At 50.1% G+C, this 15,304-nt stretch overlaps 1 protein-coding gene across 1 annotated transcript in view; it reads left to right on the forward strand.

The window, feature by feature from the left end:
* Window positions 1-3,820: 3,820 nt before the first annotated feature.
* ITPKB (inositol-trisphosphate 3-kinase B) overlaps window positions 3,821-15,304 on the forward strand; it is a 68,062-nt gene continuing 56,578 nt past the window's right edge. Inside the window, exons 1-2 of the mRNA XM_084203280.1 lie at window positions 3,821-4,221; window positions 5,647-6,721. Coding sequence (XP_084059406.1) covers window positions 5,813-6,721 — 909 coding nt within the window. The 5' untranslated portion in view covers window positions 3,821-4,221; window positions 5,647-5,812. The remainder of the gene's footprint in view (window positions 4,222-5,646; window positions 6,722-15,304) is intronic.

Here is a 15,304-nt window from a genome sequence, read left to right on the forward strand (position 1 = left end):
GAGGTCACTGAGCTTCTCTCTGACCTGTTTTACCACTGAAGGAAGGCAAAAGGATCAGTGCAAGATGAGCATCCAGAGGTTTTTTCTCAGTGACATTCACTGTTTCCTCTGCCAGCCCACACAGGGCAGATGTGTGCCATGCCTGTGACAGCCACCTGCCTGAACAGAGACAATTCTCAGCACATAATTCAGTGTCGTGTTTTCACTTGTGTCTTCTGTGGGTCTTTTTCTTGTAAAATGTTAGCCAGATTATTCTCTGTCATGCTGGCATGAACACAAAGTCAATCTGTTGACTGTAGAGTTACTCTGCATTTATCCATTAATTTCTATATTTTACATAAGCCTAAGATTCAACTCACTGGTGAGGAAATGCTGTCAGACACTGACTTCCACTGCAAGGGCACTGATGGTTCTGATGCTGGATGGGATGAACAGTGACAGTCTAGACAACTCATCTTTGAAACACAGGGAAGGCTGTCTTGCCCAGCCAGTCCAAAACATGACAAGGAGTAATAATTTTAAAAATGAATCTTATAATAAAGAAAGAATGGATTGAGGAGGGTACTTCAGGATTGTAGTTGTTTTTTGATAAAATTGTTATGATTTTTCTCTGGGTTTTTCTTACAGCTGGATTGATTGTGGTCCATCTAGCTTTATAATGCAGCCTACACCATATTAATTATGTGTCTTCAAGGATTCAAGTGATTACAATGACCATGCAAGTATTTTGCCTTCTCCACAGAAGGAGGTATTTCAGCAGTACAGGATCTTGTTTCAGTAGGTGTTTTGGATTTGGGTTTTTTGCCTGTTACTTTGGTTTGGGTTGGGGAAGAGTTCTTCTTCAATTCAGTACATGCTGACCAGGACCTCACCTCCACAGGAAGAGAATGTAAAAAATAGCAAATGACAGCTCTACCTATGCTTGAGAGGGTCACCAGCACTGTATAGGTCTCCTGCTCCTCCCACTGGATGCCACTTGGCAGGGCTGCCCCATCACTCCTACAAAAAGCCTCCACCCTGCAGTGATCAGCAGCCCCAGCACAGCTGAGCCACCCTTGCTGCTCATGGGGCACAGTGAGCACACTGAGGACAACTAATTTTCCATGAAACATGGTAATTAACGTGTCTCCCTAGGAGTACACAGAGGTGCTGGGAGGCCATTAACTTTGACAGCTGTGGTATTTCTTTCCCTAAATGCCTCTTAGCCAGTGTGTCGGTAGGAGATGTTACACAGTTAGGACAGCTCCATGCCCTTCTCTTAGTGCCTGTCCTCACTTTATTTCACACTAAATACATTCTGCAGTGGATGTGTGCCCCTCCTAAGTGGAAGATCCTGTTCATTTTAATGGCTCCACTCCCGTGAATAAGGACAAGACGAAAGTTGGCTGGATCCAACTGTTTGCCCTAACCCAGCCTGTTTCAGTATCCTTAAGCACTGTAATGATTTTCTTCGGAAGCAGGAAGTATAAATTTAAATTAAGAACATAGCTTAAGGAGAAGCAAGATCTTTTAACACCCAGCACTGGAGTTTTACTTGAAGAATGTGCACTGAGAGATTCAGAGTGGAACGATCTTTTTGTTCTCTTTGTACAGCACCTAAGGCAACACTGCCAAAGCCACAGAGAAGGCTCCTCAGCAACATCAAGTAACTACAGCAGTACTAGTGCCCAGGGTCTGTGTCTGTGAAAGCAACTTTTCTCTTCTCTTGTTTCCATCCTTGTCCCTGGATTGGACTAGCAACCTGTATCAGTTGTGTTTTCGATTTAGGCTAACCTCAAACACTTGGTTTCCCCTTGATTGGAAACAAGTGTGCTGAAAGCTGTCTGCTCTTTCTTCACTGCACAATGTGGACTGCTGCCTGGCTCCTGTCTGGAAACAATTATTTCCTTCATGTACCTACTGGTTCTGAACAGTCAAAGACTTATCCCTAAACTTTCTTTTCCTTTTTGCACTTTTATTAGCCCCTTCCTTTATAAAGAGAACTTGTCATTGTATATAATGCCCACAGAACAGCTGTAGCTCTGTTACTTCACAAAATTGCTGCCATGTTTTAAGGCCAGGTCTCCCTTGAGGGAGTTTTGTATCTGTAAACATGCCATAGTGAATTCACCACTCCTTTGTCTGTTCTGATAGGATGAATTTTTGGTGGTGTTTGAATTTGTGGGACTTAAAGAAAGGGTGGGACTTCAAGCACACATTGTGGCTACAGTGGTGTAAATATTTTTCAACAACCCCAAAGAATGGTCAAAACATCCACACACAGATGTGCAGTAATGCCTCCAAGTATTTGCAGATGCTATCAGCATAGCACAGTGCAGCTGTTTAAAAAAAGAACGTACCTGTTTATCTGCCTGTATTCCTGGATTTATTCTTTTTTTCAAATGTTCCTGCTTTTTGATGTGTGTATGCAGACATGAGGGAATGTGAGCAACAGATGACCAGAATCTGCAGATATTTGCACATGGGGGTAAGCTTATGCCATGAATAGTGCCATTATACTGAGCAGGGTCACTTTTCTCAGAGAGATTGATCTCATACTTTATTTCACAAAGACTAGTTCCCGACTAAGCACAGACTGTGAGGAAACTAACTGGAGTGGAAAGAGTCTATAAATTTCTTTTCCTGCACTGAATTCAAAATAGCGTTTCTCTTACTGGAAAAACAAACATAAGCTCATTTTGGGTGTCTCTGTCTGCCTGCCTGTGGGATTGGTAGTCCACACCTTCTGCCAATTCGGAGACCTCTCTGCCCCCGTTTATGCTCTAGAGGTTATGTCTTAATTACAGAAAAGCTGATCTGCTGTGACATCAATTTCCCTCTCTAGGGGAAATTCCTAGCTGTGAAATCCCAGCAGAGGCAAATTGCTGTTCTTTTTTCTTTTTCTTCTTTTTTTTTTTTTTTCCTTTGGCCAGTCCAGATCAACCCCAAAACTGTCATCTCGGTTTGACCTTGACTACTGCTTTGAGAGTGAATCGGACAGCCTGCTCTCCTAAAGTGCTGACGTACAGACAACTATTTCCAATGGGTTATCTTGATACAGAACTCAGGCTGTATCACAGCCAAGAGCCTACTTCTCCTGCCAAGCAGAACCCAAGCCTGGGGGCTGCAGGAGCTGAGAAAGTGCTGCGTCCCTCCATGAATCAAAAAGGATGGGCAGTGTCCTGAACGAGGACACTGCAGCCCTGCCTAAACCTGGGGCAACATCACAGCAAATCAAAATGCCATCGACCCTCTAGAGAGATGCGGGGGTCATCTTCCCTCCCTTGGGATGTACTCACCCAAAGCCACGCAACCTGGCAGGGAGGGCTCTGTGCCAGCCTCGGGCTGATGTGAATGAAATGACCAACTCGCAGAGAAGCAGCAGGACTGAGCCGTGCTGCCTGGGGAAGGGGGAGGCCGGGGGAAATGGCTGTGTTAGTCCGTGCCTTCGAGCCGGCTGCGTGGGGAGGTGGGTGGCCTTAGGCTGCGCGGGCTGGCGCTGCCGGCACCACCCTTTGCCTTGACCGCTGTGCCCCGAGGAGGACCGGAGCGGCCGGCAGCGCTGCCCGGCCGGGATGCGGAGGCGAGGCGGGGGATGCCCCCCCGGGCGGGCGGTGCTGGGGCTGACCGGGGGCTCTGCCGGGCCCGCACCGCACGCCGCGGCCGCGGGTGGAAAATGCCTTGTGTGTCTTGAACCCACAGCCCAGCCACCAAAGCACGGCGACGGTGTTGTTTTTTTTTTTTCTTAGTTAACAATGGAAACTTTTTTTTTTTCAGTATTTCCCTCCAGCCTGAGCCGAGCGAGAAGAGAAAAAAAAAAAAAACTTGTTCCGCTGAGTTCAACCCCAGACAGACTCACAACTTCCTTCCTGCTCTCCTACCCCCCTCCCTCCGCTCTCCTCCTCCTCGCCGCTCCTCTCCCTCTCCTCCTCCTCCTCCTCCTCCTGCTCTCTCCGCCTTTCCAGCCGCACCGGCAGCGAGCGCCGGGGCCGCGGCGCGGAGCTGCCCGGAGCTCGGAGCTGCCCGGAGCGCGGAGCCGCCCGCGCAGCCTCGGCCGCCGAGGCGCGGAGGGGCAGAGCCCGGCGCGGCCGGCCCGCCCCGGGGCGAGGAGAGGCGCTCGGAGCCGCGGAGGGAGCGGGAGTCCCGGCAGCCCCGCGGCGATGGTTTCGGCAGCGCCCCGCGGCCGCCGGCGGGCGCTGCCGGGCGGCGCGCACTGAGGGCGGGCGCGGATCCCGACCCCAGGTAAGCGGCGGCGACGGGAAAGGCGGGGGGGTCGCGGCCGTCCCTCCGCCGGGGCATCTCTGGCAGCCGCGCCGGGGGCGGTGCGGGGGCCAGCCGGGCCTCTCGGGGAGGAAAGGGCGAGCTGGGGGCGGGCAGAGGGGCAGGGTGCTGCCCCGGGGCCGAGCGGGCTGTCCCGCGCCCGAAGCCTGGCCGAGCACCTTGTGCCGGTGCTCTCTTGGCAGCCGAGCCCGAGTGCTGGGAGCGTTGCTGTGCCGGGGTTCCCCGCAAAGAGTGGCTGTCCGCGCTGCCTGGGCTCTGTTGAGCCTCGCACTGCCTCCAAGCAGTGCCTGGAGGGATGGGAAGCCCTTTGGTCACACCGTCAGTTGGGACTGCGCTTGGTCTTGAGGGCATTTACCTGCCAGGAGCCTCACAGGGGGACGCACAGGGATACCGCTGATAGCATCGCACACGAGTGCTTCCAGAGGCATGTACATCCATAGCCAGAGTTAGCGCACTGTGTGTAAACAAGTTTGTACTCTCATGTGGGCAGTGTGTTTGTGCAGATCTCAGGAGCGCCCATGCCCCGGCATGGGATGGGGACTGCAGCTCCAGGACACATGGAGCAAACAGGAGATGACGGAAAGCACACCGACATGCACTGGGGCACAGAGAGCCACCTCCAAAAGCACAGCCTCTCTCGTGTGTACACAGTCACACACTCGGCAGAACAAACAGCACTGCACATCTCTGCATGTGGGGTCCAGGCTGTGACTTGGAGGCGTTTACAGCCTGCAGTGTCTTGGACAGCAGATGTGCACAGGGAAGGCACATTTAGCCAGGGTTTCGAGATGAAGATGAAGATGTGCAAAGCCTTGTTGTTGCACATGGTAACTAACATAGGGGACTAACTTGAGATGTGACCCTGTACCATACAAAACAGTGCAAGCAGGGAGTCGTCCCGTGTATCATATAACAAATCCATTCCTGAGACTTGGTCTTGCTATAGGTGACAGACTGGAGGGTGACAAATTTAAGTTGTTTGGAGTTTTTATCTTCTTTTAGAAAATGCCAGGTTTTGGGATGAACACTTGAAAGCTGCCAACTTTCAGTTCACACCAGTTAACCATAATTCTCTTATTCTGTTGAGGGAATGGCTGCTGGCTGTGTCTCGGACACTGTGTCTCGGACACTGCTGCTGCAGCTGTGTCTACAGGCAACCTGGAGAGGGGGCAGGGAAGGCAGGGAAGAGGGGAAGCAGCCGCAAACCTGACTTCCCTTTCACTCAGATCCTTCTGATGGCTGGCCCGTGTCCCCGCATGTGGCACACTGGGCATATATGCAGGTGGGAGGGGCGCACAGGAAGGGAAGAGTGGCGCGCTGTGTGTCCAGCTGGACGGTGAGCTAAGGGAGGGCACAGAACTACTCTCACTGCTTCTCTCTCCTCAGCTGTCCCGTTTTATGGAGCTGCGGGCCAGCAGGGCCAGCCCAGCTCCCCGTTCTCCCGCTGGCGATGCTGCTGGTCCCGTCGTGCAGAGACCCCGGGCAGCCCCGCAGAGCCTGAGCGCCGAGGCGGCAGTGGCGACGGCCCCCCTGTGCTCCCCGGCTGACTACTATGGCCGTGTACTGCTATGCGCTCAATAGCTTGGTGATGATGAATAGCAACAGCGAGGTGACAAGCGGCGGGAGCAAGACGCCGCCTCCTCCCGGACAAGTGCTGCCCGGGGGTCCGGAGACTCCCGGCAGCTGCCGCTCGCTCCCTGTCTTCAGCCCGGCTCCGGTGCCGCCCCGCTCCCCGCGCTGCGGCCCCGCTTTCCTCTTCCCCCTGCCTGAGGAGCCCCTGCGGCAGCCAGGCAGCCCCGGGGCGCGGCGGGGCAGCCGGGGCGAAGAGGGACAGCCAGGGCCCCCCATGGCACGGCAGCTCCAACGGGAGCTGCACAACGTGCAGGTGAACCAGAAAGTGGGGCTCTTCGAGGCACACATCCAGGCGCACAGCTCTGCTGCCCAGCCGCCCCGGAGCCCCCGGCTAGCCCGGCCCCGTCCGGCCAGCCCCACAGCACCAGGGGTGGGACTCGGAACTGGACCCTGGCCCCGAGCCCACGGAGAGAGCGAGGCCCCCGATGCTGGTGGGGGGCAGCTTTGTCTGAGCTCTGCAGAGCCCGCCGGGAGGCCAGGGATGACGGCTGAGCTGGCAGGGAGCAGCAGCCCCCTGGAGCAGTCAGGGCCTGCAGCACGGCAAGAGGAGGTGGTGGTGGTTCCCACAGGACTGAAGGGCCAGCACCCAGCCATCGGTGGGAGCATCCCCGCCGTCATTGTCACAGACCTGGGGGGCCCGGAGGAGGAGGCGGGCGCCGTGCCCCCTGGCAGCCTGCCCGTCCGGAAGCTCTCATCATCCTCTGCGTCTTCCACTGGCTTCTCCTCGTCCTGGGAGGAGTCCGAGGAGGACATCTCCAGTGACCCCGAGCGCACCCTGGACCAGACCCCGGCCTTCCTGCAGACCCTGGACCAGCAGAAACCCCGAGTGGTGAGTCTTGCAGTAGCCCTGGGCAGGTGGGGTGAAGGGTGGCAGCGTCCCTGCTCCAAGGCACAGCTGCAGCAGCAGGGCAGAGGTCTGCTGCAGCAGAGTTCTGCAGAGAAACTTTACACTTGCTCAGTGGTGCTTGCTTTCCCTCACACGAAAACCTTTCAGATTTGGAAGAGGGGTTCCTAGCCGGAAAATCCTCTCATGAGAGAGTAGTGGTACCTGTTTCATTGTGCACAGTCCTTGCAGAGCTTCCCCGGTGCTGCAAAGCTGCCTGCCAGCATGCTTAAAATACATCCATGGACTGCAGCCTTCTGCTGACATGTGGTTACCAGCCTCAGTTTTTCCTCAGCACAGCTTCCCTGGGTGCTGGAGGTTTCCCATGGTTTACATGAGCCTGAGGAAAAATTTATTTCCTCCCTGGAGTTGAAACTGTGTGGGCCAACTGTCTGTTCAGGTTTACAGTGATGCCCATCACCACAGTGTGTCTGTGTCTTTCACACAGAAGCAAAATGCTCTAGAATTTCTGGTAATTCCCCTTTTGAATAATACTTCTTGGTTGTGGGGCACCTTATATTTTAGGTAAGCATATTTTTATTAGGTATTTATATTAAGTTCATTTGTTTCAGGATCTTTGTTGTGGAGCTGGTTGTGAGGCTTAAGGCGAGAGAAATCATCGCCTTAGATGGTTTGTGTTACCCTTAGAGAAGAAAAGTCTCCTCAGAGAGGAGAGCTCTGAGGCATTCTCCGAAGGCATGAGACAGTCATGGGATTCGTTGTGTCACTCGGGGAGTTCATTGCATGTGTGAGTGCAGCACACAGAGCCTGCTTTGCTCTGAGCTGTCACACCAGTTGTCCAGAGGGCTTCGAACCACTTTAACCCAGTGCAGGGCACCCGTCACGAGGTTCTCCAACCAGCACATGGTCTCTGCTCTCATCCAGCTCTGAGACATTACATTGATTTGAGCCCAGCATTGGAGCCTCCCACTGACAAACCTTGAAACATGCAGGACAACTCAGTGGCTCCTTATTTTAAAGAGTTTAACAAAGGCTCATGAACTTTCAATGATGTATTTCACCATGTTTAATTTCCTGTGGACGCATGGTAGTGAAACTCCTGCTAAATGCAATGACACAAGAAAAACTAGGGCAGGGAAACATCTAAGTGAAGGCATTAAACTTGGAAGAACTGAGACTGTGGTTTGTAAAACACTCAGCAGGCTGAAATAAGTATCTTTTCTTTTGTACTCCTTTTGTCCTATTCCAAGAATCCAGGCTTGGTTGTGCTCAGGATGAAGCAGCAGCTGAGTAAAAGCAGTTAACAAAGTTATGAGCCTGTAGTTCATCGTGTTTGCAGACAGTTTTGTATTTTGGGGCTCTCAGCTGATGAATCAGCTTGTTCCCTTTGGGAGCTGCTACAATCCCTCTGCTGATTAAATTCTGCTGGTTTTATGTGCATGAGCTGTAGTAATCTCTGCTCCATTCTCTGTGCTAATGACTGTTCCTAGTGCCAGATCCCACTGATTTGCTGCTGAAAACAGTTCATTGATGGGCAGAAGCATGCCTGATGCTCCTGTGGAAAGCTTCCTGGAGCCTCAAGCTGACTCTGTACAACCTCCCGTGGCCTCCAGTGAGCTCAGCCAGGCCGGTGGCTCAGCAGTGAACAGGCAAGGCTCGTTTGTATTGCTAAAAGCTCTGGATGAGAGCGGGCTCAGATCAGGTCTAAGATCAGAGTAGCTGCTGGGCTCCATGGGACTACTCAGGCTAAACGAGATGAAGATGTTGTCCAAAATGTGTCAGGCAGCCTAAGGAGGTGCACTTGATTTTGTGTTTCAGTGCTGGAGTCTCAGCAGGAGCAGCGAGGCTAATTTACAGTGATACTTTCCGCTGGGCTCCACACGTCCCATGCAGGGCTGATCACTGACTTTGGCAGGTTATAGTCAACTTCTCAGCAGGATCATGTGCAAATGCCCAGTAATTCAAAATTGATTTCTTATAAATAACACCCAGCTTTGTGTGCTGGTTGGCGGTATCTTGTAAATCCATAACGATAGCAGAAGGCAGCTACTGAAGCAGTGTCAGGTTGCACACTCATTTGTTTTCATGAACTCACTGTTTCCTTTCAACAGCGCACACACGGTCTGGAAATGAGTTGTGTAATGAGGGAGAATGTGTGAGAAGCTCTCTCCACAATTCATGCTTTTAGTCAAATCCTGGGAGATCCTGGCTGCAAGAAATCAACAAGGTGCCTCTGGGTGCCTGTGGGTTGAGTAGATAAATGCAGGGCAGGCAGAGAGCCCTGCCTGTCTGCACTGGGCACTGCTGGCACAAGGGAAGCTGTTATACCTGCAGGAGAGGTAAAGAGGAGCGGCAGGAAAGCAGTTCCTGCTGCAGATACAGTCTGTGCTGCACATCTCACATAGCATGTTTACAGATTTGATAAACAGCAGGCCTGCTCCTGCCCTTCCTTTTTGGAGGCTGTCTAGTTTAGCAGATCTGTTAGGGATGTCCGGCGGTCTATTGTAGTTCCTCCTGACATCCCGGGGAAACAGGCAGGTCCCTCCGGCTGGCATGGACTCGTCCTCCACTTGTACTGCAGGTAGGAAACTTTGTTTGTGTTCAGGCCTAAAAATTGGCCAGTAAGAAAATCATGTTGCCAAGTGAAAGGGAAGGAGGTATTGTGGCCATGTTTTTGGACACTGTGACGTGAAGCCGCTCTGTGAGTGAAACGGGCTCTGTGTCTGTTTGTTGAAACAGTTTGCTCAGTGCTGTCCCTGTCCCTGTCCCTGGAGTGCTCAGTGGGCTGCACAGCACTGGGGAACAGTGACCCTGCCACGCTGGTTACAGACTTGTGAAGTGCAGTGACAGTAAGAGCAACGTGACGTTTTGCTGTTTAATTGCAAATCCACTTAAGGTCTGAGTAAACTTCCACGTAAGGGCTTTTGCAGCTGTGGCTTTCCCCGGGCTGTGGGCTGCTGCCGGAGAAACCCCACGCTTGTTTATTGATGGTTTCAGAGACACTCGAGCGATTGCACTTCTGGGGCTGTGTGGGAGGGACGGGCTGTCCAGGCAGCACCTTGGGATGGGGGCACTGTGGTTTGGAAATGCCACAGGGGAGCACCCTCTGCACGCCCCCTGTGACCAACATGGGCAGTTTGGGGAAGGAGCTGACCTGATGCCTCTGCTCACCAAACACCTGGGGCAGGAGGATGCAGAGACTGTTGGAAGGCACCTGCCTCCATCACTGTCTCGTGCTGAGGGGGAGAATTTCTTCCCTCCTGGCTGATCACACAGGTTGGGTGTGTAGGGAAGGGAGAAGGTGCTCCTTTGTCCCAGGTTGTGAGTGGCACAGGTAGCCTGAAATGGCAGCTCAGTCTCCTGAGGAGATTTCACACCTAAAATAAAATACATTCTAGCTGTGACTCCCACTGACTTCTGGACTGGAAAAATTGCAGAGTATGAGTTTTGCCATTCTGGGGGCTCTGTTGGCTCTTCCCAAGGAAGAGCTGATAACCAGGATGTACTCTGCAGCAGGAGACTTGTCCCACTCTTGGAAACTGGCTGTGCCCCTTAAGCAGAATATATTCCAAAGCTGGTCATTAGTGAGTCCTTGTCATTGACCTAAATTCCCTAGTTTGTCAGCTTCTCCAAAACTGGAGACAGAGCAACAGACAAGTGGGGGGAAAGGCAGAAACTGTGCAAGCAAGCACGTACTATAGAAAAATGACACGTTGGGGGAGGAAAGGAACCCTTCCTGGAAAAACAGTGCAAGACACTGCAGTGTTCCTCTTCCTGGCTTTCCCACAGCTGCTGTGGAATTGCAAGGATGTACAGCAGAATAGTAATCAAGGGGCTTGGTACTCTGTGAAACTTTTGCTCCTTTCAGCAGGCTAAGTAGATTTCTCAGAATAAGAGACTTCCATTAACCTGTGTGAAATGGCAAGAACTTTTGGAAAAAGCTAACGGCAGTGCTGATGACAGGCATTCTTTTAATTGATTTATTTGTTTGACTCACAATGGCTGTTAATGCAGTCCTGAAAGGAGCCAAGTTTAGATAGGGCTAGTGTCAGCCAAGAGCCTCTGGGACCTTTGCTTATTTCTCTTTGAGATGTTCCAAAGCATAAGCTGACAACAGGAGTCCTGATTTGTTCCTATAAAAATCAATCAAATTAAATATGCTTTCATTCCCTTTCCAAGCTGTCTCTGTGATCAGGAAGTCTCCGTGTAACAGAAACCATGACCACATGGCTATGGTGATACATGCAAGCCCTGTGAATATATATCTTTATGCCAACTGTGTTTATGTGTTTCACTCCTTACTCCCACTGTGTTTGTCTTAAAAGCTCCTAAGCTTATGAGCCTGTGAGTGGTATCTCTGATTTAGTATGAATATAATGTCTGGTGTATTAGGGCCCTGCTGGCTTAGTCAGCAGAGCGACTGTTCTTTCAGTAATGCACATCATTGAAAGGGAAGATGCTTCGCACACCTGGTGAGCTGCCAAGGGATGGAGTCTCCCTGCTGTAGGAAGGCTAGGGGGGAGAGGGGAATGAGGTGGGCACCTGTGTGTTTCCCCTTAAAGAGCAGCTCGCTCAGCAGACCTGGCAGCACGGCGTGTTCTGCCTGCCGGGATGAGATGAGGACACCCCGGTGCTCAGAGGGCTGGGCAGAGCTTCAGGCTCTTTGTGGATGGAGGCTGTGCACTCCAGAGACTTCACAAAGCACCACTCCCTATTCCATAGCTAATCCTCTACCTACTCACGTGACCTTCTCAGGGAATAAGCAGCTTTTTAATGGGCTCCCACCCACGGAGGGCAAGTGAAGATGCTGCCATAACCCAATGAGAGACATATGGTGCTACTTCCAGTCTGTTTTCATCAGCTTTTAAGCTCATTGGGAAGGGTTTCTTCTCTGTGCACATTCTCCATGATTGACAGGACAGGAATTACATGGCATATAGCAGATCCTTTTCATAGAGTGACTTACTTGCTAGCACAGCTGCTGTCTCTCGCATATTTTGTTTCTCAGAAAAATTTCATGCTGAAAGCATCCATAAAAGTAGCAAAATAAACCTCCTCCCCATACTTCTGAGGTGAAGGAAGAACAAACATTGGGCCCATCATCCTAAGGGTCCCCGGCTCTGGAAAGAGCCAGATTTCCACCTCTTCTGGTGGGAATTGCAGGATGTCAGGAGCTTGCCTGTTTGGATCCTGTGGATGGAAAACTGAACGTCTGCAGAGTGAATTTCATGGATCAGTGGAAACTTCCGAGTTTTGTCTTCACCTTTTTAGAGGCTTGCAATGACAAAACCCAAACTGTAGTCAGCACCTGTCTCATGTTTTCCACATTATTTCTATAATGTGTTAGGACAGATTTGCATGTGAAGGAAACATTAGTGCAGCACTGAGTTCCCACGTGCCATGTGATGGCTGAAAGCCACTGCTGAGCTAATGTTTTCTTTACATGTAATTCTCTTCTAGCTCACTACAGAAATAATGGCATCTATGGATGACACTGAATGTTGCTTCAGCTAAGATTAGTCTTCTGTAATGGTTAGAGATTATTTTGTTTATACCAGTAGGTAAATTTGTGCAGTAAATTTGACCCGCTTTCTTCCAATGAAGCCCAGCCAAGCTTTCTAAGAAAGATATGTTAATATTTAACAGACAGTGAAAACTAAATGTTAACATTTTCAAATCACTGAGTAACTTTGCAGCCTAATTCCTTTTCTTAAATGTGACTTTTTGGGGAATGCTGGCTTCCACACTTGCTGTGTCACTTGAAATGGTCCTTTTATGGCATTCATCTTGCTTAGCCTTGCTGGGTGTCTCCTCAGGCATCCTAAGGTTCTCCTAACGTAGCTTTCTTCTCTCTTACTCTAATGGGATCTTGACAACTAGCCCAAGAGTTTGCTTTAAGACAGAGAAATCTGTTTCTGAATGTCCTCTATAAAATTTATTGGAATTTCATTTTTATTCCTACACATAAAAACCCAGGTCATGCATACCCTGCACAATTGCTCCAAGTAGTTCAGAAAGCTGATTCAGTCTGAGGTCTACCAGCCTCAAAAGCAAATGACTGTGATTGGCTTTTAAATCAGTGTTTAGGCAGCAAAATTCAACTTGCTCTGTAACAGGATGCTCATCCAGCAGTGCCTTTCAGCATGAATTGGTGCAGGTACATTCAGAAGTTCAGGGTCTTCAGCTGCGAGTTTCAGTCTGGGTGAATGCACTGTGAATGCAGTGGGAATTGGTGGAAGCCTTTGGAAAATGCAAGCTGCAGCTCCTTCTTTCCCAGGCAGGGTGGGAGCTCAGCCCAGAGCTGCTGTCACAGCTGTGTGCCTGTGGAGATCCTCATCACTGCTGTCAGCCATGGATGCATTTACAGAGTGGTTTCTGACCTTAATTTCCAGAGATGGGTAATATTGGAGTCAGGAGCTGCTCCAGGCTGCTAAGACCCATGTTAAACTCTTCCCTCTCTCGATATTTATTTCAGTCTTTTCATACATTCCAGCCATGAAAAGAAAGAAGTGATTTTTCTTTTTTTTTTTTTGTAGTAAAGAAAGTTCTTTTCATTAATGACATGGGAAAGGGACAAGCCAGTAGAAGGAATTCAAGTCTTCTTTTAGATGTGAGATTTATTGCTGGTCAAAACACAAGGATTGCTTTTGGAGGGAGAACTAGGGGGTAAAACAACAAGTGCTCAGCACTTACAACTGCTTCTTGTAAGCAGTACAGTGTAGTATCTGATCAGTGCTACACAACAGGAACTTCATTAGCATTCTGCACTGTTGTGGTTTTAAGTAATAGTAAAGCATCCCTCGTCGCTGTGAAAGACATAGATGTGCTCAGGAGGGACATGCCTGCAGACATTTTAATGAGTTAGATTCAAAGGACAGAATCATGTTGTCTCTTCACTGTTTGCTTCACACACTTGATTTGCAGAGATGTTGGCACCTGGGGTTGCTGTGGCGTGGACCTTGCTGAACTGATGTGAGTTTTTTCCCAGGGTTTCATCCTTGACTTTAAGTCTTGTACTTGGGATTTGGACAACAGGGTTCCTGTACTATGCAAAGCAGAGGGAGGTCTCATGGGGCCTGCAGTCTTTACTGTCACAAAACTCCCTGCAGCCAGAATGAGGACCAGTATATCTACACCAGCAGTAACCAGCACAACATTTTGGTCGAATGGCTATGGCAAGGAGATGACACAACTCTTTCCTCCCACCCCATCAGCATTTGCAGAACGGGCTGTTTAGCAAGGGCTCAGCAATGGCAGCACCTACCTTCAGCATCAGCTCCTTCTCCTCCCCCTTCGCTTCCTGTCCCTTTGCCCTTGCTTGGGCAATTCATCTGCAGCAAGATAGAATCAAAGAACCTTCTTCCTTTGCTAAACAATTTGCTCCTTTTGTTAGGGTCAGATAAAACGCTGATAAAAGCTGTTGTAGCTCCGCTGAAGCCAGCAGGAGCATGCTGCAGGTTTGGCCCTTGATCATGTATCCAGTTACATCTTGTGGTAAATGCAGCCTTAAGCTGAATTCATGAACCAGAGGTGCAGTCCCTCTGGGGGGGGTTGCCCGTTCACAGGTACAGTGCCTCTGAGCCTTTGGAGACAGGAGGTTTGTAAATGGAAAGTTCTGCAGGGAGGCTTTTTGGAAGCTGCATTTTAGGGTTTGGGGTTTTTTTTCTTGTTTCTTGCTCAACCATCTCTGATCCCTGCCACTGGGGAGAAGGGCAGGAGCCAGGGTTGGCCTTCAGCTCACCACTGAGCCTTGTTGCTTGCAGACCTGCATTTTGGGAAGGCGTAGGAATAGTTTTTATCCCATTGAGCTAAATGCATTCAAAGCATTTTCATGAAAGGGGTACTGAAGTACAAGCCCAGGGGTACCTCTCAAAAGAGAGGAGACCAGGGCTCCAAGAAGGGGTGGGAGGAAGGAGGAGGTGAGCAGTCTCCTTCTCACCATGTGGACCATAGGGCTTGCTTTGCTGGCAGCTGCAAGCTCCATTAGTTACCCAGGGGTGTCCTCCCACTGCAGGCAAGGTACAGAGCAGCCAGCTGGAGAATTAGCAACGTGTCCAAGTGTAATATAGTTGCTATTATGGGTAATATATATTTAACACTCTGCAGGGACCGTTTAAACCTGCATCTGCAGGAAGGGGGAAAAAGTCAGGTTTGCTTTCTTGGCAGACTTGGGATCAGAGAGTCCAATCTGTAATCTCTCTTGGTATGTTTTATGTGGGTGGGTTTTGTTAAATTACAGGCAAAGTTATTGCACCCCTAGGCTACTCACATTAAATGTTTCTCCAATTTTAGCAACATTCTTTCCAGGCTCAACTACATTTGTTTTTGTCTTCTCTATGGCAATTGATGAGCTCAGTCTGAAATGTATAACTCCACGGGATCTCCTGTTATATATTTCTTCCACAGCTGTAGCTGAATCGGTGCAGTGTAATCCAATGACTTGTTGTAATGCCTAATGCTTTCTTTAATACATTCCAGATTAAAGGAGTCAGCAAAGTTTACATATCCAAAGTAATAAATTTAAACAATAATAATGGCAAATCCGAAACCATGATTATATCTTGAAAA

The sequence above is a fragment of the Fringilla coelebs genome (assembly GCF_963513975.1).
Source record: "Fringilla coelebs genome assembly, chromosome: 3".
Lineage (NCBI taxonomy): Eukaryota > Metazoa > Chordata > Aves > Passeriformes > Fringillidae > Fringilla > Fringilla coelebs.